The following is a 24,637-nucleotide window of genomic DNA, read 5'->3' as shown; positions in this document are numbered from 1 at the left end:
TCAGAGTAGTATCCAGACATATCAGGGGTCCCACTCCAACTGCACGCGCCCCACACCATTATAGAACCTCCACCAGCATGAACAGTCCCCTGCTGACATGCGGGGTCAATTTATTCATGAGGTTGACTCCATACCCGTGTACGTCCAGCAGATCGATACAATTTGAAACGAACTAGTGCGACCAGGCAACAAGTTTCCAGTTATCAACAGTCCACTGTCGGTGTTGACGGGCCCAGGCGAGGGGGAAAACTTTGTATCGTGCAAGCATCAACGGTACACCCGTGGACCTTCGGCTCCGAAAGCCCATATCGACGATGTTCCGTTGAATGGTTCGCACGCTGACACTTGTTGATAGCCTAGCACTGAAATCAGCAGCAATTTGGGGAAAGTTTGCACTTCTGCCACGGTGAACGGTTCTCATCAGTCGTCGTTGGTCCCTTGCAGGATCTTTTTCCGGTCGCAGCGATGTCGGAGGCTTGATGTTTTATCGGATTCCTGATATTCTCGGTACACTAGTGTAATGGTTGTAAGCGAAAATCCCCACTTCATCGCTACCTCGAAGATGCTGTGGCTCGTAGCTCATGCCCCGACTACAACACCACGTTCAAACTCCCTTAAATATTGATAACCTACCACTGTAGCACCAGTAACCTATCTAACAACTGCCCCAGACACTTACTGCCTTATATAGGCACTGCCGACCGCAGCGCCGTATTCTGCCTGTTCAAATATCTCTGTATTTGAATACGCATCGGTGCACCAGTTTGTTTGACGCTCCAGTGTTGAATTCATGGGAGATTTTTATGCTTATCGTCTCATTTCTTCTGAAATAGACAACAGTTAATAAGTTGAAAATAAAATACTTTTTACTATTAAAAATTAAATCCAGTAAAAGTGCACGCAATGCATACATAAACATTTTCAGAAATCATTGGGTATAAATGTAATCCGTAATTTTGGGTTGCTTCAAATTTTTCATCAGCTGTGAGTCATCCCCCCCTACCTCCTCACCCTCCTCTGATTGGTCTGGCTGGCCGTCTCTGGCGGTGCTTCCTCGACCTCCCCCTACCCATCTTCCCCTTTCTCTTCGTCATAGTTGCTGCCTTCCTTTACGTTCGCTGTCTTCACAGGGTCCACAATATCGGCTTCTGCTAGTCAGTCTGCGACTCCCACATCGATGTCCACATCCAAGAAACTTCAAAATGAACGTTAGCGGTGTTAAAGTGAGTCACCACTTTCGTTCATTCAGACTCAGGCGGTGTCTCCTGTAAGCATTGAATAAATAAAAACTTCCGTCAGAATTACCATTACCCAGAGTCAGAATCAGACTAAGATTTTACATGCTTAACTATAGGTGAATATGGATTGGGGGGCAGGAGTGAAAGAGGAAGCCGCCTTGTAGAATTTTGCACAGAGCATAACTTAATCATAGCCAACACTTGGTTCAAGAATCATAAAAGAAGGTTGTATACCTGGAAGAATCCTGGAGATACTAGTAGGTATCAGATAGATTATATAATGGTAAGACAGAGATATAGGAACCAGGTTTTAAATTGTAAGACATTTCCTGGGGCAGATGTGGATTCTGACCACAATCTATTGGTTATGAACTGCAGATTGAAACTGAAGAAACTGCAAAAAGGTGGGAATTTAAGGAGATGGGACCTGGATAAACTGAAAGAACCAGAGGTTGTACAGAGTTTCAGGGAGAGCATAAGGGAACAATTGACAGGAATGGGGGAAAGAAATACAGTAGAAGAAGAATGGGTAGCTCTGAGGGATGAAGTAGTGAAGGCAGCAGAGGATCAAGTAGGTAAAAAGACGAGGGCTAATAGAAATCCTTGGGTAACAGAAGAAATATTGAATTTAATTGATGAAAGGAGAAAATACAAAAATGCAGTAAATGAAGCAGGCAAAAAGGAATACAGACGTCTCAAAAATGATATCGACAGGAAGTGCAAAATGGCTAAGCAGGAATGGCTAGAGGACAAATGTAAGGATGTAGAGGCTTGTCTCACTAGGGGTAAGATAGATACTGCCTACAGGAAAATTAAAGAGACCTTTGGAGAGAAGAGAACCACTTGTATGAATATCAAGAGCTCAGATGGCAACCCAGTTCTAAGCAAAGAAGGGAAGGCAGAAAGGTGGAAGGAGTATATAGAGGGTTTATACAAGGGCGATGTACTTGAGGACAATATTATGGAAATGGAAGAGGATGTAGATGAAGACGAAATGGGAGATAAGATACTGCGTGAAGAGTTTGACAGAGCACTGAAAGACCTGAGTCGAAACAAGGCCCCGGGAGTAGACAACATTCCATTTGAACTACTGATGGCCTCGGGAGAGCCAGTCATGACAAAACTCTACCATCTGGTGAGCACGATGTATGAGACAGGCGAAATACCCTCAGACTTCAAGAAGAATATAATAATTCCAATCCCAAAGAAAGCAGGTGTTGACAGATGTGAAAATTACCGAACTATCAGTTTAATAAGTCACAGCTGCAAAATACTAACGCGAATTCTTTACAGACGAATGGAAAAACTGGTAGAAGCCGACCTCGGGGAAGATCAGTTTGGATTCCGTAGAAATGTTGGAACACGTGAGGCAATACTGACCTTACGACTTATCTTAGAAGAAAGATTAAGAAAAGGCAAACCTACGTTTCTAGCATTTGTAGACTTAGAGAAAGCTTTCGACAATGTTAACTGGAATACTCTCTTTCAAATTCTGAAGGTGGCAGGGGTAAAATACAGGGAGCGAAAGGCTATTTACAGTTTGTACAGAAACCAGATGGCAGTTATAAGAGTCGAGGGGCATGAAAGGGAAGCAGTGGTTGGGAAAGGAGTAAGACAGGGTTGTAGCCTCTCCCCGATGTTATTCAATCTGTATATTGAGCAAGCAGTAAAGGAAACAAAAGAAAAATTCGGAGTAGGTATTAAAATTCATGGAGAAGAAGTAAAAACTTTGAGGTTCGCCGATGACATTGTAATTCTGTCAGAGACAGCAAAGGACTTGGAAGAGCAGTTGAACGGAATGGACAGTGTCTTGAAAGGAGGATATAAGATGAACATCAACAAAAGCAAAACGAGGATAATGGAATGTAGTCAAATTAAGTCGGGTGATGCTGAGGGAATTAGATTAGGAAATGAGACACTTAAAGTAGTAAAGGAGTTTTGCTATTTAGGGAGTAAAATAACCGATGATGGTCGAATTAGAGAGGATATAAAATGTAGACTGGCAATGGCAAGGAAAGCGTTTCTCAAGAAGAGGAATTTGTTAACATCGAGTATAGATTTAAGTGTCAGGAAGTCGTTTCTGAAAGTATTTGTATGGAGTGTAGCCATGTATGGAAGTGAAACATGGACGATAACTAGTTTGGACAAGAAGAGAATAGAAGCTTTCGAAATGTGGTGCTACAGAATAATGCTGAAGATAAGGTGGGTAGATCACGTAACTAATGAGGAGGTATTGAATAGGATTGGGGAGAAGAGAAGTTTGTGGCACAACTTGACTAGAAGAAGGGATCGGTTGGTAGGACATGTTTTGAGGCATCAAGGGATCACAAATTTAGCATTGGAGGGCAGTGTGGAGGGTAAAAATCGTAGAGGGAGACCAAGAGATGAATACACTAAGCAGATTCAGAAGGATGTAGGTTGCAGTAGATACTGGGAGATGAAGAAGCTTGCACAGGATAGAGTAGCATGGAGAGCTGCATCAAACCAGTCTCAGGACTGAAGACCACAACAACAACAACAACTATTAAACCCTTAAACGCAGCAGCTGCTCATTTTAACCTGTTGTAGAAAATCCACATGCTCGGATGCAATTGACTAGTTTGCTCCTTGAACCCTTGACGTTACTCCACGTTTTACCCAGAATACTCTTACAGCTTACACTCGATCAAATAAATAAATAAAAATAAAAATAAAAAAAATAAAAACACTGCCTCAAATAAAATCGCACCTGCACAGAGTGCGAGGGAACTGTAACGCTACACACAACTCAATGACGCATCTCATCGACGCAGTGAGGGGATGGGCTGGGATTCCCCCATTTGCGCACACTTCGATATACATAGAGGTAACTTCGATATAGGGCTTTTATCCACTGAACGTCGATATGTAAAAATGTGCCCTTCTCGAACCTTCCAAAAGCTTCGATATTAACGACGAGTTTTCTTCGAATTATGCAAAGGTTTTGGGCTTACAGAGGGAAGGGAGGAAAAACGAAATTCGATTTAGACAAGCCTTTGTATAATGAGGTTCGATATATTGAGATTTGACTGTACTTGTAGTCTTTTCTCTTGTGACACAATTTATTTAGAGTAATTGGACGCTTATTTAATTTTGTAAGATTTTTTGTTAGAGGTGAATCGATAGATGGCAGGATGATGTTATCTTTTCTTTATTCTAAATTCCGCCATTTCTCTAAAATGTAAATGTCGTGTGACTACGGTGTCCCGTCGAGTAGACCGTTCGCCGGGTGCAAGTCTTTCAATTTGACGCCACTTCGGCGACTTGCGCGTAGGATGGGTATTTGCCTTACGGCTGAGGGAAAAAACTTCCGGTCGAAAAAACCTCAGCTGTAATTGTCTGCCTGTTGTTCTGGCTTATGTATCTTATTATTACCTATGTAGCCTTGATACTGTAACATTCTGATCTTGAAGAATTTTGTAAGCGTAGGCTTCCGCGGCCGTTGTCATCTTCAGTAAAATTCTTCAGGGTATCAGACCGCATCGTCATAATTTAAAATGCGCCAACGTTTCGGCCAGCGTTGCAGCTAGCCTTCATCAGGGCCTTACGTTAAACTGCTAAATGAAACACACTTGGTTCCTTAAATAGCTGCACGAGAAAACCGTGTCGTTACTTGATTGGCTGTAAAAGGAGGAGGAGGAGGGGTGAAAGGTATGCTTTATCGGTGTTTCCTTTATTAACTGTCATTGGCTGAAATAGCTGTTTTCTATTGGTCTTTATATTAATCCACCCCATTGGAGGAGACGGACGAATAGCGAACAGGTGATGGCTGTGACGTCACACTGTTTACATGCTATCCAGAAGCTGACTGCGGCGTGCCATTGCTTTGTGTGCTCGCGACCACTACTGCGGCTCTCCGCGTGTCTGCATGGGCCGCCACGGCTCTGCCGCCGCTCCGTAGCCCTGCTATTGCAGGCAGCCAAGACCTCGGAAGCTTGTACCCGTCCTCTCTATTCATGTTGGCGGGTCTTTTGGCTATTTCTATCGCCTCTCTAATCTTTCTTTTGAAAGTGAGAGGCTGTTTCGCCAGGACGCGGGCTTCTTGAAAAAATATTGGTTTCCCGCACTCGTCTCGGTGTTGCGCCACTGCTGACTTAGTGTGTTGTTTCAGGCGGATATATCTTTCATGTTCCGAGAGCCTTGTGCTAATCGGACGTCCCGTCTCACCTATATAGACTAATCCACACGCACAACCAATTTCATACACGCCAGCTGTGTGTAGTTTGTCAACTGCATCCTTGGTAGAACCGAGCATGTTTTTTTCACGCAAATAATTTTTGTCCCATTCTGCGAAAGCTTAAATCTTGGAAAATATTGCCGATCTAGAGAACTTCGTCTCCTTCTGCAGAAACTGATTAGAAGTTCCTTCTGCAGAAACTGATTACAGTACTATCGCTCATTCAGTAGTTTTTTTTTTCTGTATCAGGCTACTATACCATCCCAGATCCTTGTAGGTTCGTTTTCCAGAGGACTGTGTTGGTGTGAGTCCGATACTACTTCGGGAATTATGTAAGGAGGCAATGCCTGCCGGCCGTTGTGGCCGAGCAGTTCTAGGCGCTTCAGTCTGGAACCGCGCTGCAGTTACGGTCGCAGGTTCGAATTCTGCCTCAGGCATGGATGTGTGTGATGTCCTTAGGTTGGTTAGGTTTAAGTAGCTCCACATCTAGGGGCATCCATCCGTGGTCTAGGGGCAGTCTGCTTTGGGCCGGTGAGCGGCGAGGACGTCTTGTTTACGTCCCGTCCGGAGAGTCGCGAGCGCGCGTAGTTTGTTTACTTTCTCGCCGCAGCTAATACTCGCGTCCGTTAACACTGAGTCGCCATGGCTCATTCGTACAGAAAAGCTACCATCAAGATTAGCTTCCAGCCCGACTACGCACGACCACATGCCTTTGAAGTCGAACGATTCATCCGTGACGAAGTTCAAATACCAACGCAGCACATCATCGGTATCCACCTATCCATCACAAGTAGCGTCGTTTACGTCAAGATGACGAGTTATGCCACGCAGTTGTGAACAGATGCGCGAACACTCTCAAGTTCAAACACTCCGATGGTCACATCGGAGAGGTTACTGTTGACCAGGCTGGACTAGGATTACGCGCACTAAAAGTCTTCGAACTCCCTTTCGAAGTACCGCCGGACGTCGTTACCTCAGCTTTCCGCCCTTATGGGACGGTAATTAGCCACGTGGCCGACAAATGGAACACCTTCGAGACGTACCAGTTCCTCAACGGCGTCCGACAACTTAAAATTGAATTAAAGAAATATGTGCCGTCCTACTTAGTCATAGGTGGCTGTCGAGCAATAGTATTGTACGACGGACAACCTCGTACTTGTTCTGGTTGCGGCCAGGAGGATCATGTGCGCTCGGCGTGTATTCAACGTCGGGTTACACAACTTCCATTGCATGACACGACACCAACTCCTACGCTCACGGCCCTCCCCCTCAATTACGCAGAGGTGACACGATCGACCGTCATGGCAGACGACAACCCCCCCGGAAGACAGGAAGCGTTAGAATGCGCACCTGTCGCCGGTCCTGGATTGACCAACACCATTACGGTGTCTGCAGAGGTTGAAGAACGCCGCACATCGACTCCACATGAAGATTCGAACGAGAGAATGGAGCTCGACGCTGGGGTTGTACCGACCTCTGCCTTTCTACCTGAGGGGGATGCTATACGGGAACCACAAACTCTTTCGGACGCAGAAACCCACGTCCGCAAACAAAGGTCACCGAGAAAACATAAAAAGCGACGTCGCACACCCTCCGACGATTGCCTCCAGCGGACGTCTTCTCCAGTTGACGACCGGACGGCCAACGAAACGACGAGGAAAATGGATGACACGAGATCGCCCCCACCTGTCACTTTGTCTGATTTTGACAAACCCGATTGCGCTCTCTCGGACAAACGGATGGCCAGCACAGCGCCCGCCGTTGGTACACAACCGGAAACAACTGCGGATTCACCCTTAGTGACAGCCCACAAGTGTTCTACCGCAACCACCGTTAACTTACGGACCTTGGGCGGATGACACTGAAGACGATTCTACGCCCGCTGTGTTGGATGAGGAGAGGGAGGGGTCTCTCCTCCCACACCTCGGCCCCTCCCGAGTAGCAACAGATGACGGCGCGGACGCGGCCAGCAGATCACAGGCCCCACCTTTTACGGCGACACTGACGGCGGCCCCCACCGCAGAAGACGATCTACAGACCTATCGCTTAGCGACCATCAGCATTAACACCATTCGGTCACGTACGAATTTGTCGCTGCTCCAAAACATGCTCAATGCAGCAGACGTTGACATTGTCTTTCTCCAAGAAGTCTTCATCGCCGATTTCCCGGATATGTATGGTTATACGGCTCATGTGTCCCACGCCTCGCCAACTAACAGTGGAGTCGCAGATCTCCTCAGAGAGGGCCTTGAGGCGGACGAAGTCCGATATCTCCCCGACGCTAGAGGAATGGCAATAACGGTGCAAGGCGTCCGGTTTATCAGTGTGTACGCCCCTTCCGGAACGAATCGCCGTCGTGACCGATCGTTCTTCTTCGCAGAAGGAATAGCACCGCTTTTTCAGGGCAGGAACGATGACTTGATATTAGGGGGCGATTTCAATTGCACCCAAGCACCTAAAGATCAGCTGCCAAGCCATTCACCGTGCCCCGAACTTGGGACACTCATCGGCTATCTGCAGCTGGTAGATACATGGGAACATGTCCGAGGAAATAGACCGGGATATACCCATTTCACGAGTCACTCGTCTAGTCGCATCGATAGGATTTACGTCTCCCGTTCTCTCGCGGCAACAGTGAGTGACGCGGGGGTGTGGCCAGTAGCCTTTTCTGATCACGAGGCCTATATATGTGCCGTCACCCTTCGTCGCCAACGGGTGTGGCGCAGCCGACATCCCTGGAAATTAAACCTTGCTCATCTCGCTTCTCCGGATTGTCGACGCGCCATCGAAGACACGTGGAGTTTGGGCGTCCGTCCCCTCCCAACGTATCCTACGTCGATTAGTTGGTGGTTAACCTGCGCCAAGCCGACCCTACGGCGAACCTTTATTACGTATGGTCGTGAGACTGCTGCTTGGAGGCGTCAGACCCTTGATTTTTATTTCACCGTCCTTCGCGAATGCGCCTCCTTGCCACCCACACCGGAACGACAGTTGACAGTTCAGCGTGCGAAAGCACAGATCGTAGCCCATATGCGCCGACACCTCGAAGGGACGATCGTCCGAGCGCGAACACAAGACAGACTCGCAACGGAACGACCCACCATGTACCACGTCATTCGAGAACGTACACTGCGAAGACGGGCGCTGATACATGCCGTCACCACTGAGGACGGCCGTCATCACACCACACAACGCGATATCGCTGCAGCCTTCTTCGACCATTACGCACGACTTTATTCTGCTCAATGTTTCGACCCGACGACGGTGACAGCAGTCTCACAACTGGTTTACGGCATTGTCCCACAGGATTTACAATCTGAATTATTGAACGACATTACGGAAGACGAAGTTATCGACGCCATCGGTAAAGGAGCGGCGAATAAGTCTCGTGGCCCCGACGGGCTCCCTGTGGAGTTTTTTAGAACTTTCCAGTATCTACTGGCTCCCAAGTTAACAGACGTCGGGAGCTTATGTCCCCCGCGGTGCCGCTCCCTGCGACCTTCGTAGAAGGAATATTTATGCCGGTTCACAAACCTAAAGGTGGGGCTCGAATACAAGATTACCGCCCGCTAACACTCGTCAACTGCGACATGAAGATATTCACCAGACTATTAGCAAACCGTCTACGACCGACCCTACCTTACGTCATCTCGCTAGATCAGACTACCCTAGGGGGTATCAACAACATCCACACAGCACTGTGTCGATACCGTGACTTAATAGCAATTGCCAGGGCACGAGCATCCCGGGAGCGCTGGCATCATTAGATTTTAGCCAAGCTTTTGATCGAGTGGATCACGCGTACCTAACGTCCGTCCTCCAGCACATGCAGTACCCATAGCAATTCACAGCCGTCGTGATGCGCCTCCTCCGAGGAGCGACTTCCAAAGTGCTCGTTAACGGGCGTCTCTCGCATTCCCTCCCGATTTTCCGCTCCGTGCGTCAAGGCTGCCCCTTGTCGACGTTACTATATGCTCTGGCCCTGGAACCACTCCTCTGTGGTCTCCGTCAACGCCTCACCGGTCTCACCTTACGTGACGTCACGTTTCGCTGTACAGCATATGCAGACGACGAGGTTCTCGTGTTCCGCAATCGCGACGATGTAATCAGCGCATTAGAATGGATTACCACGTACGGTGTGGCTTCCGGCAGCTGTCTCAACGTCGCCAAATCGGTCGCCTTGGCCATAGGAGATGGCCTGAGCCCAGCGTGTGTCGAACCCCTACAGCTTCGTGGCACTATCAAATGTCTCGGAATAGAGTTTCACGACGACATACGGCGCACTGCGGCTCTTAACTACCGCCGCTTATTACAACAAATTCGGGTCCAGATCTTCAACCTTCGTCTGCGGACCCTCGACATTCTTCAAAGGACACACTTCGTCAATGTTTACCTCGCATCGCGCCTTCCAAACATAGCACGTGTTCTTCCAATACCGTTACTGATAGCTCGACGTCTGTTAGCGGCATTCGGAGCCTACGTCAGTACAGGCATGCTCTTCAAAGTCAGTTATGAGTCACTGACCCTTCCTCCAGAAAGGGGAGGTCTTGGTCTAGTCCATGTCCACGACAGAGCTGTGGCCCTGTATGTCAGCTCACACTTCAAGCTGTGGCGCCACCACCCGGAAAGTTTGACAAGTTTGCTGTTGAAGTCCTTAGCTCCGCCCTCCTTTATGACCCCACTGACGACGCAAGACATACCCCCACCCTTCTACTACTTCGGCAACTTTTACATTGAACACAGCTATGTCCGTATCGCAGTACCACCGACGAAACAGGCGTCGGCGCGGGATATATATCATGTCCGTCAGCAGAGGCGCCCACCGAACATCGTGGAGACCAAAAGCCCTAAGGTTAATTGGAAGGTGGTGTGGAAGACGATTCACGCGGTTACACTGGACACATCCGTCCGATCCACATGGTACATCACAGTCAATGGTAAACAGATCACCCGATCACGCCTCCACAAGATAAACATGGCGGAATCGCCTCTATGCGTAGACTGCGGGATACCAGACACGGACGAACACCGTATCACATGCGGCGCGGCAGAAGACGTATGGCGCTTGGTGCGACAAATTTTGTCGTATTTTCTACGAGTGACTCCGGAACACATTACACCTCGGTTTCTACTATTTCCGGATCAACAGTATTTCCCGCACGCCAAGACCTACGCTGTCACGTGGATCCGTGCGCATGCGGTACACTACTTATTTCACGATGGACCCAAAGATGTATTCGACTTTTGGAACTACCTACAAGAACGTCATTGCAAGATCGTACGAAACCCAAAATACAGACAGTATTTTTCTAATTACTTAGGGAGTGCCCTACGCGACCCTCCACGCAGCTGGATCATCAACAGGTAGGAGAAGACACCCATTGAGTGAGCTGACAAGACTAAGTTCGATTTTCGGTGGAATAACATACGTGAAGACGTACCTGGATGATGAAGCGTAAGGAGAGTAGCGACACACCCTTCTGCACCCTGTATGAAGCACTTTTTTTTCGTTTTCCCCATATACTTTGCCTCGGTGTACGAACGTGCCGAGATATTGTTTTCCTTTTCTCAGAGCACGATGCGGTGCTAGATACATTTATTTTTGTTGTGGTATAAAGTAAAATCACATTAAGAATATATTAAAAACAGTAAATAAAAATTTAAAAAAAGGGTTAGCGTCTTTGATTCATAATCAAAAACGTCTTCGGTCCCGGGTTCGATCCTCGCCACTGCCTAAATTTTGATATATAATCAGCATTGGCGGCCGAAGACTTCCGGAATAAGAAATCAGCCTCATTCTGCCAACGGCCTTGTCAAAGAGGGCGGAGGAGCGGATAGAGCTTCAGGGCACTCTCTTGTCCGAGGGGTGGGAAATTGCCCCTAAAGGCGGAAGAATCAGCAATGATCAACGACATGAGGATGCAGAAGGCAATGGAAACCACTGCATTAAAGACACGTAACGTGTATCCACAGCACATGTGGCCTGTATTTGAAGAAGTGTCATGATGATCTCTCCATTGGCAAAAGATTCCGGAATAGTCCCCCATTCGTATCTCCGGGAGGGGACTACCAATGGGGAGGTTACCATGAGAAAAAGATTGAATAATCAACGAAAGGATAACGTTCTACGAGTAGGGGCGTGGAATTTCAGAAGCTTGAACGTGGTAGGGAAACTAGAAAATCTGAAAAGGGAAATGCAAAGGCTCAATCTAGATATAGTAGGGGTCAGTGAAGTGAAATGGAAGGAAGACAAGGATTTCTGGTCAGATGAGTATCGGGTAATATCAACAGCAGCAGAAAAAAATGGTTCAAACGGCGCTGAGCACTATGGGACTCAATATCTTAGGTCATAAGTCCCCTAGAACTTAGAACTACTTAAACCTAACTAACCTGAGGACATCACACACACCCATTCCCGAGGCAGGATTCGAACCTGCGACCGTAGCAGTCCCGCGGAACAGCAGTAGACAATGGTATAACAGGTGTAAGATTCGTTATGAATAGGAAGGTAGGGCAGAGGCAGTGTTACTGTGAACAGTTCAGTGACCGGGTTGTTCTGATCAGAATCGACAGTAGACCAACACCGACAACGATAGTTCAGGTATACATGCCGACGTCGCAAGCTGAAGATGAACAGATAGAGAAAGTGTATGCGTATATTGAAAGGGTAATGCAGTATGTAAAGGGGGACGAAAATCTAATAGTCATGGGCGACTGGAATGCAGTTGTAGGGGAAGGAGTAGAAGAAAAGGTTACAGGAGATTATGGGCTTGGGACAAGGAATGAAAGAGGAGAAAGACTAATTGAGTTCTGTAACAAGTTTCAGCTAGTAATAGCGAATACCCTGTTCAAGAACCACAAGAGGAGGAGGTATACTTGAAAAATGGCCGGGAGATACGGGAAGATTTCAATTAGATTACATCATGGTCAGACAGCGATTCCGAAATCAGATACTGGATTGTAAGGTGTACCCAAGAGCAGATATAGACTCAGATCACAATATACACTCCTGGAAATTGAAATAAGAACACCGTGAATTCATCGTCCCAGGAAGGGGAAACTTTATTGACACATTCCTGGGGTCAGATACATCACATGATCACACTGACAGAACCACAGGCACATAGACACAGGCAACAGAGCATGCACAATGTCGGCACTAGTACAGTGTATATCCACCTTTCGCAGCAATGCAGGCTGCTATTCTCCCATGGAGACGATCGTAGAGATGCTGGATGTAGTCCTGTGGAACGGCTTGCCATGCCATTTCCACCTGGCGCCTCAGTTGGACCAGCGTTCGTGCTGGACGTGCAGACCGCGTGAGACGACGCTTCATCCAGTCCCAAACATGCTCAATGGGGGACAGATCCGGAGATCTTGCTGGCCAGGGTAGTTGACTTACACCTTCTAGAGCACGTTGGGTGGCACGGGATACATGCGGACGTGCATTGTCCTGTTGGAACAGCAAGTTCCCTTGCCGGTCTAGGAATGGTAGAACGATGGGTTCGATGACGGTTTGGATGTACCGTGCACTATTCAGTGTCCCCTCGACGATCACCAGTGGTGTACGGCCAGTGTAGGAGATCGCTCCCCACACCATGATGCCGGGTGTTGGCCCTGTGTGCCTCGGTCGTATGCAGTCCTGATTGTGGCGTTCACCTTCACGGCGCCAAATACGCATACGACCATCATTGGCACCAAGGCAGAAGCAACTCTCATCGCTGAAGACGACACGTCTCCATTCGTCCCTCCATTCACGCCTGTAGCGACACCACTGGAGGCGGGCTGCACGATGTTGGGGCGTGAGCGGAAGACGGCCTAACGGTGTGCGGGACCGTAGCCCAGCTTCATGGAGACGGTTGCGAATGGTCCTCGCCGATACCCCAGGAGCAACAGTGTCCCTAATTTGCTGGGAAATGGCGGTGCGGTCCCCTACGGCACTGCGTAGGATCCTACGGTCTTGGCGTGCATCCGTGCGTCGCTGCGGTCCGGTCCCAGGTCGACGGGCACGTGCACCTTCCGCCGACCACTGGCGACAACATCGATGTACTGTGGAGACCTCACGCCCCACGTGTTGAGCAATTCGGCGGTACGTCCACCCGGCCTCCCGCATGCCCACTATACGCCCTCGCTCAAAGTCCGTCAACTGCACATACGGTTCACGTCCGCGCTGTCGCGGCATGCTACCAGTGTTAAAGACTGCGATGGAGCTCCGTATGCCACGGCAAACTGGCTGACACTGACGGCGGCGGTGCACAAATGCTGCGCAGCTAGCGCCATTCGACGGCCAACACCGCGGTTCCTGGTGTGTCCGCTGTGCCGTGCGTGTGATCATTGCTTGTACAGCCCTCTCGCAGTGTCCGGAGCAAGTATTGTGGGTCTGACACACCGGTGTCAATGTGTTCTTTTTTCCATTTCCAGGAGTGTAGTAGTGATGAAGAGTAGGCTGAAGTTCAAGACATTAGTTAGGAAGAATCAATACGCAAAGAAGTGGGTTACGGAAGTACTATGGAATGACGAGATACGTTTGAAGTTCTCTAACGCTATAGATACAGCAATAAGGAATAGCGCAGTATGCAGTACAGTTGAAGAGGAATGGACATCTCTAAAAAGGGCCATCACAAAAGTTGGGAAGAAAAACATAGGTACAAAGAAGGTAGCTGCCAAGAAACCATGGGTAACAGAAGAAATACTTCAGTTGATTGATGAAAGGAGGAAGTAAAAACATGTTCCAGGAAAATCAAGAATACAGAAATACAAGTCGCTGAGGAATGAAATAAATAGGAAGTGCAGGGAAGCTAAGACGAAATGGCTACAGGAAAAATGTGAAGACATCGAAAAAGATATGATTGTCGGAAGGACAAACTCAGCATACAGGAAAGTCAAAACAACCTTTGGTGACATTAAAAGCAACGGTGGTAACATTAAGAGTGCAACGGGAATTCCACTGTTAAATGCAGAGGAGAGAGCAGATAGGTGTAAAGAATACATTGAAAGCCTCTATGAGGGTGAAGATTTGTCTGATGTGATAGGAGAAGAAACAGGAGTCGATTTAGAAGAGATAAGGGATCCAGTATTAGAATCGGAATTTAAAAGAGCTTTGGAGGACTTACGGTCAAATAAGGCAGAAGGGATAGATAACATTCCATCAGAATTTCTAAAATCATTGGGGGAAGTGGCAACAAAGCGACTGTTCACGTTGGTGTGTAGAATATATGAGTCTGGCGAAATACCATCTGACTTTCGGAAAAGCATCATCCACACAATTCCGAAGACGGCAAGAGCTGACAAGTGCGAGAATTATCGCACAATCAGCCTAACAGCTCATGCATTGAAGCTGCTAACAAGAATAATATACAGAAGAATGGAATAGAAAATTGAGAATGTAGTAGATGACGATCAGTTTGGCTTTAGGAAAAGTAAAGGGACGGGAGAGGCAATTCTTACGTTACGGCTAATAATGGAAGCAACGCTAAAGAAAAATCAAGACACTTTCATAGGATTTGTCGACCTGGAAAAAGCGTTCGACAATATAAAATGGTGCAAGCTGTTCGAGATTCTGAAAAAAGTACGGGTAAGCTATAGGGAGAGACGGGTCATATACAATATGTACAACACCCAAGAGGGAATAATAAGAGTGGACGATCAAGAACGAAGTGCTCGTATTAAGAAGGGTGTAAGACAAGGCTGTAGCCTTTCGCCCCTACCCTTCAATCTGTACATCGAGGAAGCAATGATGGAAATAAAAGAAAGGTTCAGGAGTGGAATTAAAATACAAGGTGAAAGGATATCAATGATACGATTCGCTGATGACATTGCTATCCTGAGTGAATGTGAAGAACAATTAAATGATCTGCTGAACGGAATGAACAGTCTAATGAGTACACAGTATGGCTTGAGAATAATTCGGAGAAAGATGAAGGTAATGAGAAGTAGTAGAAATGAGAACAGCGAGAAACTTAACATCAGGGTTGATGGTCACGAAGTCAATGAAGTTAAGGAATTCTGCTACCTAGGCAGTAAAATAACCAATGACGGACGGAGCAAGGAGGACATCAAAAGCAGACTCGCTATGGCAAAAATGGCATTTCTGGCCAAGAGAAGTCTACTAATATCAAATACCGGCCTTAATTTGAGGAAGAAATTTCTGAGGATGTACGTCTGGAGTACAGAATTGTATGTTAGTGAAACATGGACTGTGGGAAAACCGAAACAGAAGAGAATCGAAGCATTTGAGATTTGGTGCTATAGACGAATGTTGAAAATTCGATGGACTGATAAGGTAAGGAATGAGGAGGTTCTACGCAGAATCGGAGAGGAAAGGAATATGCGGAAAACACTGATAAGGAGAAGGGACAGGATGATAGGACGTCTGCTAAGACATGAGGGAATGACTTCCATGGTACTAGAGGGAGCTGTAGAGGGCAAAAACTGTAGAGGAAGACAGAGATTGGAATACGTCAAGCAAATAATTGAGGACGTGGGTTGCAAGTGCTACTCTGAGATGAAGAGGTTAGCACAGGAAAGGAATTCGTATCGTGGCGCGCCACATCAAACCAGTCAGTAGACTAATGACAAAAAAAAAATAAAAATCTAGGGGACTGATGATCTCAGATGTTATGTCCTATAGCGCTCAGAGCCAGGCAGTGCATACTTGAATTTCTTCAAGTTAAACATTGCAGGATTGTGCTGCAGGAGTTATTTTGTAAGCCCGTTGTGACGCAGTCTTTTGCGTCCGAGTCGTGATTTGTTCGTGTATTCTAATTGCCAAGTTTCTGGTGTTAGGTGTTTTGTAAAAGTAATTTGTTGGCGAGTCATCGCATAGATCTCCAGCAATTCTGCAAGGAGATGAAGTATTCCGCTAATATTTATAAAGTGGATTTTGCTGTGAATACTGGTTGGGGTTCGCAACAGTGTAACTGTGGCGAGAAAAATGTCCATAGTTCTAATACGAGGAACGTACACTAATATGACAACATATTAGATACGGCCTAAATACAAGCTTATTGCAGTTGTCATATCTGGTACTATGTAGTCAGTTCACTGGTAAATGGGTCCAGCTTTCTTTCCTCATTAACTTAGTACCATTATTCCTCGAATTATGTTTTACTAAAATTGTTACATTGTGTTATAAACCAAGCTTTTCGGAGCGGTTTAGACGCAACATTCTGCATGTAGACCTAGCTGAATTAGTCGACACTGAAAGGAAATGTTAAAAAGGTGGTGATTGAATACTTAGGTAAACACGCAGTCATAGACACAAATTAAAAGTATATCACGACAACTCAGTGCTTGGTTTGAATTTTCTTTTATTGGTTATTTGTCTTTTAATTAGTGTGGCTTTTTTAACTTTATTAGAGCGAAAGGTTACATAGTCCGTACACACACTGTTCAACATAAACACTCACATAAATACTTATATACATGCACATGTATGTACATAATTTTTAACTATTTTTTTGACAATGTGTAATACAGCCACAGAAACACATGAAAACTAGTGAAATGCACTAGCTTCGCACATGTAGCAGTATGTAACTATGCGCACACCACTTGCCTTGCACAGCTTTAAAAAGTCATGAACAAAAACATTCTTCGGAATTAGTCTGTATTTGTCCATGAAAACCTTGTCAACGTCACTATGTTAGTTGCTGAGAATGATCATACACAGACAGAAAAACGCGACGAGGGACTTTATTTCAGCTATTTTGCACGAAATAGCTATAAATTATAAACACAAATCATCCGCGTGACCATTCTGAGTACACATATCATTTACTGCCTGGAAATCATGGCTGTGAGGTTAAGAACTACCTACGTACTAAAGGGGTGGGGATGGGGTGAGAAAACAGTGTAGCCAACGATGCGGGAAAACCCAACTTTCAATTACCCAGCATTTGAGAACGTGAAAACTTAGTGACTTGTTACAAACTTTACACATCATTTCAAGCCTTTACAATACTTTTTCTCGCTGCCAACCCCCACAAACTGACGAGAGGATTTTTTTTTTTTGCGTGCCATGCTTTCGTACTTGACATAGTAGAGCAAGATGTTTTAATTTTCTATTTCTTTGCTGATAACCGTATTCGCCATACAATTTCTATCATTGCACGAGGCAAAGTTCAGGAGAAATGACGTCAAAAACACTTCAGTGCATGAGAAACTGCTGCAACATACACGTCTTTTTAACTTATTACTTCTTAGTACTAACACTATTCGCAACACATTTCATGGACGGTAGCCACATGTACAACTGGATGTATGTGAAAGATTATATAACTGTACAGCGCAAAGTTCAGGAGATATGACATAATAAACATTGAGCTGCGTGAAAATGAAACTGCAGAGGGAAGTTGGCTAGAGATACAGATGTAACACGTGGACAAATACATTTGAAATGAGTTAAATATGTGTGAAATATATTTGTCATGTGCTTACGTAGGCAAAGTCATGGATAAAATGCTCATCCTAAACCCCTGGAATGACTTCAACCAAATTTGTCATATTGATGTCTATATGGAGTGAAATACTGTGTGGGTGAGAATCAGCAGCATCTTATTGTGATGTTGCGATAACGTGGAGAGCGAAGGGGGAACGAGGAGATGGACAGACAGTGAGGGGGAAGGAGGTGATAGACGCAGACAGGGGAGGAGGAGATTTGCAGAGAGAGGGGAACGGAGAAGGGGAAATGGACCGAGAGGAGAGGAGATGGTAGACAGAGAATGGAAAGAGAAGGAGATAAACAGAGAAATGAGGGGAGAGGAGATGGGCAAAGAGGAGGGAGGAGATGAACAAAGAGAAGAGGAAGAGGAGATGGGTTTAGTGGGGGGACGCGGACAAAAGCGGAAGGAGCAGATGGAAAGGCATTTGGGAGAAAATGGATTGAGACATGAAGAGTGGGAGATGGACGGAGAGGAGATGAAGCAGGAAATGGTGTAATGGCTAGATAGAATATGTACCCGGGCGACATTGGGTATTCCGCTAGTTCCGACTAAATGAAATATATAGTACTGGCCATTAAAATTGCTACACCAAGAAGAAATGCAGATAATAAATGGGTGTTCATTGGACTAATATATCACACCAGAACTGACATGTGATTACATTTTCACGCAATTTGGGTGCATAGATCCTGAAAAATCAGTCCCCAGAACAACCACCTCTCGCCGTAATAACGGCCTTGGTACGCCTGGGTATTGAGTCAAACAGAGCTTGGATGTCGTGTACAAGTACAGCTGCCCATGCAGCTTCAACACGATACCACAGTACATCAAGGGTAGTGACTGGCGTATTGTGACGAGCCAGTTGCTCGGCCACCATTGACCAGACGTTTTCCTTTGGTGAGAGATCTGAAGAATGTGCTGGCCAGGGCAGCAGTCGAACATTTTCTGTATGACCTGCAACATGCGGTCGTGCATTATCCTGCTGAAATGTAGGGTTTCGCAGGGATCGAATGAAGGGCAGAGCCACGGGTTGTAACACATCTGAAATATAACATCCATTGTTCAAAGTGCCATCAATGCGAACAAGAGGTGACCGAGACGTGTAAGCAATGGCACCCCATACTATCACGCCGGGTGATAACCCAGTATGGCGATAACGAATACACACTTCCAATGTGCGTTCACCGCGACGTCGCCAGACACGGATGCGACCATCGTGATGCTGTAAACAGAACTGGAGTCATCCGAAAAAAATGGAGTTTTGCCATTGGTGCACCCAGGTTCGTCGTTGAGTACACCATCGAGGGCGCTCCAGTCTGTGATGCAGCGCCAAGGGTAAGCGCAGCCATGGTCTCCGAGCTGATAGTCCATGCTGCTGCAATATCGTCGAACTTTATGTGCAGATGGTCATTGTCTTGGAAACGTCCCCATCTGTTGACCCAGGGATCGAGACGTGGCTGAACGATCTGTTACAGCCATGCAAATAAGATGCCTGTCATCTCGACTGCTAGTGATACGAGACCGTTTGGATCCAGCACGGCCTTCCGTATTACCCTCCAGAATACACCGATTCCATATTCTGCTAACAGTCATAGGATCTCGACCAACTGAAGCAGCAATGTCGCGATACGATAAACCGCAATTGCTATAGGCTGCAATCCGACCTTTATCAAAGTTGGAAATGTGATGGTACGCATTTCTCCTCCTTACACGAGGCATCACAACAACGTCACCAGGCAACGCCGGTCAACTGCTGTTTGTGTATGAGAAATCGGTTGGAAACTTTCCTCATGTCAGCACGTTGTAGGTGTCGCCACCGGCGCCAACCTTGTGTGAATGCTCTGAAAAGCTAATCATTTGCATGTAACAGCATCTTCATCCTGTCGGTTAAATGTCGCGTCTGTAGCACGTCATCTTCGTGGTATAGCAATTGTAATGGCCAGTGGTGTATATCCAGGTGACTCAGCTAGTTCCGTTAACGTATGTAAAATGTCGTCTTCGTTGAGAAAAGACTCACAATTAGGAGCGGTTATTTATTCTAACTAATATGGTTTGGTCTCAGCTTGTTTTATAGTTCAAATGGTTCAAATGGCTCTAAGCACTATGGGACTTAACAACTGAGGTCATCAGTGCCCTAGACTTAGAACTACTTAAACCTAACTAATCTAGGGACATCACACACATCCATGACCGACGCAGGATTCGAACTTGCGACCGTAGCAGCAGCGCGGTTCCGGATTGAGGCGCCTAGAACCACTCGGCCACAGAGGCCGGCCGTTTTATAGTTTTTAGCGTCCCCTATGTCGTATCTTGCCACCCTATCGGAATGGCACCTGTAGAGAGCATGACGAAAGGCGATAACTCAACTGAAGCGTTGTCGTTGCAGGAGGACCAGGACTGGGGCTTCGTGGCGATGGTGCTGGACCGGCTGTTCCTGTGGATCTTCACCATCGCCTCCATCGTGGGCACGTTCGCCATCCTGTGCGAGGCGCCAGCTCTGTACGACGACACGAAGCCCATCGACATGGAGCTGTCGTCGGTGGCCCAGCAGCAGTTCCTGCCGGACATCGACTTCTAGTGGACGGCCGGCGACCCCCGACCGTCTTAAGGTGCGGCCTCCACGAGACGGGTATCTGCGACGAGCTGATACCGCCGAGATCTGGGATCACGACGAGGGCGAACGGCACCAAGATCGAAAAATAACAGCTGTCTGCTTTTGTGCTGAATCTGTCTACATCAGCTGATCGTAGTAATGTTAGTGGACTCTGCTACCAGTTCACGCTGTCGTGTTGACTAGTACTTCAGTGAGTGAAGCGTCGAGCTGGTCATCTGACACTCTGGAGCTTAATTCAGTAACCTCCATCGGAAACCAAAGATATTTCATTAATGCGAGATGCTGTGTCCCATACAACTCCGTAATTCACAATATACGAAGAATCACACCACTGCTGTGTTGCAAGATAGAACAGTAACTTCAAAAATTGTTTACTGGTTGAATATGAAAACCATGCGGGTAAAAGGTCCTTAGACTTTTGACATCAGTGAAGTTTCCTTCCACTGGGAATATGTTAGATACCTGCTGTATCTTATAACAGCTACAAAAGAATATTTTACAATAACTACAGTTATGGACGTCGTAAATAGGTACCAGTTTTTAAACTGTAACCTCCCGCTAGACATACCCCCTATTCAGAACTTGCTACTGAATTTCCATATCAGAATTACTTTGAGAGATGAGTTTTTTATTGCAAATATAGAATGAATGAGCTTTATACCTGGGCTTCTGAATTAATGGATCCGTATGTGACACAGGATTGCTTAAAAGGTAACCGAATGGTACATAAATAATTTAATAATTTTCCATACATCATCGTCGTCGCCCATGAAATAGCTGTTTATGGACTGAGATGAATGAAAGGTATTATGCACATTCAAATCTTGGCTGCGCGGATATGTTCATGAAAATCCAATGCGTTCTCACGCACTGATCAGGAGGAAATATTCTAAAAAAACTGTATTTTACATTTATGAACAACAAGTACTTCAATTTTTTTAAAGTAGTTAGTAATCTTGACGTTAAGAGTGTATTCTTCAGATAATCGCAGATATGAAGTATAAACGCACACACGACTACGCCACAAAACATCGAAAGATCCGGAAGCAGCTGCAGGACGATAACTGTAACACATTATGATAATGTTAGTGTTCGTTAATGGATCTACATACACTTAGGCTGCGCTGTAACAAATGCATTTATTGATGGTATTACGAAGAGATACGTATTGATACTGAAGGCATGTCGACTGCAGTATTTATCATTCGTCCAAATTTCGTAAATCTGATGCCTTACTTGGCAAATGTAATGTGAGATGAGCACGTAAGTTACTGAATGAATCTAATAACAACATTCCGCTATAGATCTACATTTTGCCCTTGTAAGGGCAGCTCATCGCACACTTCCTGCCAAAACCACCGCAAAAATGCTTGAAAGCTGTGTAAAATAAAATTTTAGTCAAGTATAAGACATATATCACGCGGCTCTTTTGTTTTTCGATTGAAACAGATTTTCTTTTATTTGCATTTAACGTGAAACTGAGGAAAGCCTCATTCTCTTTCTTCACACTGTTCCGCGAGTAACAGAACTGGAACTTGTAGATTCAAAGTTCGTCACTGAAATACGACGTATTAGTACTACCGAACCGCACGTGTTGCAGGATATAACATTAGGTTGACGAATGTGGCCCACGAATCACGAGGTATTGAATCATAATTCCAAAGTATTTAATCATATTTAATATTTGTGAAAAATTGTGGACAATTCACGTGGTAGAAAATTAAATCAGGAGTGTTGAAGATAATAGCTATGTTAAACAATTTCACTAAATGAAGTAACTAAAGTTTGTAAGAAAAATCATTGTCCGGCGCGGTCATTAGGTAAACTGACATTTTAAAATTCTTATGCCGTTCTACTGATGGGGTGTCGATTATATCAGCTTTCACAATGTCTGTGGTTTTTGGTTCTGTAGTGTGATAAAATGAAAGAAAACGGTTGTTCCTCTTCTCCTCACAGCTACATTTCATATTTAGGCGTTATCCATTTCAGTTAGACATAACAGTTAATCAGCTTGATGTTAAGTCGATATCCCATCTCCCGAGGTGTAATTTAACAATAAACGCGTTACTAAAAGAAGGGCAAATAAATAGATATACTGTTCATTATAGTTCTAGCGAAACAATTGGAGATGGGTGTATGCGTGTAGGGGAACGTAATTACCAAGTTTAAGTAGTACAATTCCTAGACATCTGGACAAGAATTAATTCACTACTTAATGATTTTTTTATTGTTCTGCATCTAACTAAAAGTGAGTTGTGAATTAAATTTCAGGTATCTGAATTTTTTATTATTGTCACACTTTACGAAAATAGTATGATTTATAACTCATCCTCTTTGCCTCAGAGAGTACGACTGAGTTCTACACACATTCATTTTTCAGGGCAAAAGAAAAAAAAAGTATTTTCGTAGCGCCACAGATATAAAATGCTTTGGTAGTCCAAATTGAACAATTTCATTTGAAATACGATTATTTGTTGTTACATGAAAGTCTCTTTACAATTGTGGAGCTGCCATATATAAAAGAGTTGAAAGATGTAAAGTTTATTACTCACACTTTATGGAAAGTTGTATTTTCTTTAGTTCCTGTTTGGTCTTTCTTGCCAGTAAACAATACTCCATATACGGTCTAAGTTGTACTCATGTATAAAATAAGAGTTTTTTCAAGACTGATACAGCTCTGGTTTCCTCTACGAAACGTTTGTAGTCGGGGCTAGAATGTCTTACATGTTCCATTTCATCAATTATTAACGAAAAATATAATTTTTAACAGTATTTATGCATAATTATTCTGTTTTATGTTCTCAGCATTCTGATTACTGTACAACTGGTTTCTTCAGTAGGTGTTCATGATTAACAAACTAAAATATTGTCAACATTTTGGTAAATTTTTGCATTTTCCCATGGTGTCGTGCCAAAGAGACCGGTATGAAATGTCGATTTTTTCGGTGTCATTTACATACAGGTGTGTGTGTGTGCACTATACTACATATTTTTGTAATGTACTGTGTAATATTCTTGGTGGATAAACTATTACATAAGAGGAAACTTTTAGTGTTGTTCTCTATTTTCTGCTGGCTGTACGCACCATGATTTTCCATAAATTTACTACATATCTGTAGATGCAAACATAATGTACTTTGTTACTATAATGTTCCGTTCATTTATTTAGAAATCAACTTATTACAAAATTTTCAGTAAGAGGGTGAGGTTGTGATATTCACAAAACTAGGAAAGAAATTACTAGCAAGTGTTTTAACCCACTAAATGTAGCTGCGATGATGTATACGATTGAAAGTTGCTCAGTTAGTGTAACAAGAAATTTTCAGGCACATAGTTACAAGTCATATTCGCTATACACAGGGGAGACAACTTACACGCACGTTTACTCTGGAGGATAAAACAGAAACTGTAAACTCCAGTGAGGAGAGTCCACTAAACGATTGGGCTACCCCAGAGTAATGAAAAGCGCTCTGTAAAAGAGTCCATAGGACTGCCGACCAAATCGCCGTGCAGGACTTCAGTGCGTAAACTGACTCACATTCAGACCAGGGGGGACAGCCTATAAAAACAAAGGGAGGTAAGTACTGTTAGGGAAACATACATGTGTATTGGTTCAAGAGCATCAGTTCCCTAGTCGCAGTATAGTGAAACGATCGTGAAAATGAAAAAAAAAAAACGTCTTATGTGAGTAAGGATTAATTTGAATGTGACTTACAGGTGTATAAAATGGCAATAGACACTACATCCATTATTGCATCCAACTCATCTTAACATAGCTCTGATTATAGTATGTTCACGGATATCTTCTGGGTATTTTGGTAAGGTACCCCACAGCCTCAGGTGGCTCGTTACACTTTTCGTCTGGTTCCTTGCTCCAAATAGCTCTTTATCTGTATTACACTGAAAATAGTGCACAGCAGGGCTAATATCGACGGCATGCGCTGGGTATCTCTTACACAGACTCTGACGGTACCTGCCTTTGACAACAGAAGTAGACGTTATACCATGGCTTCACAGTAAACGTGTCCCGTGAGCAGAATCAGAGCTCTTGCCTGCGAGCAGCGAGTACTTTATCTCCGCCGTATCACAGAGAATATGGTGGGCTGCCGTGTGGAGACTTGTGTAAACGAGGAGATCGATCCTGACA

At 45.2% G+C, this 24,637-nt stretch overlaps 1 protein-coding gene across 1 annotated transcript in view; it reads left to right on the top strand.

Annotated features, from left to right (window-relative positions):
* Positions 1-23,535, top strand: part of LOC126094963 (acetylcholine receptor subunit alpha-L1) — a 713,068-nt gene extending 689,533 nt beyond the window's left edge. Inside the window, exon 8 of the mRNA XM_049909618.1 lies at positions 20,263-23,535. Coding sequence (XP_049765575.1) covers positions 20,263-20,454 — 192 coding nt within the window. The 3' untranslated portion in view covers positions 20,455-23,535. The remainder of the gene's footprint in view (positions 1-20,262) is intronic.
* Positions 23,536-24,637: the final 1,102 nt, after the last annotated feature.

The sequence above is a fragment of the Schistocerca cancellata genome, chromosome 8 (assembly GCF_023864275.1).
Source record: "Schistocerca cancellata isolate TAMUIC-IGC-003103 chromosome 8, iqSchCanc2.1, whole genome shotgun sequence".
In the NCBI taxonomy this organism is placed as follows: Eukaryota; Metazoa; Arthropoda; class Insecta; order Orthoptera; family Acrididae; genus Schistocerca; species Schistocerca cancellata.
This window is presented reverse-complemented; position numbering and strand designations above follow the sequence as displayed.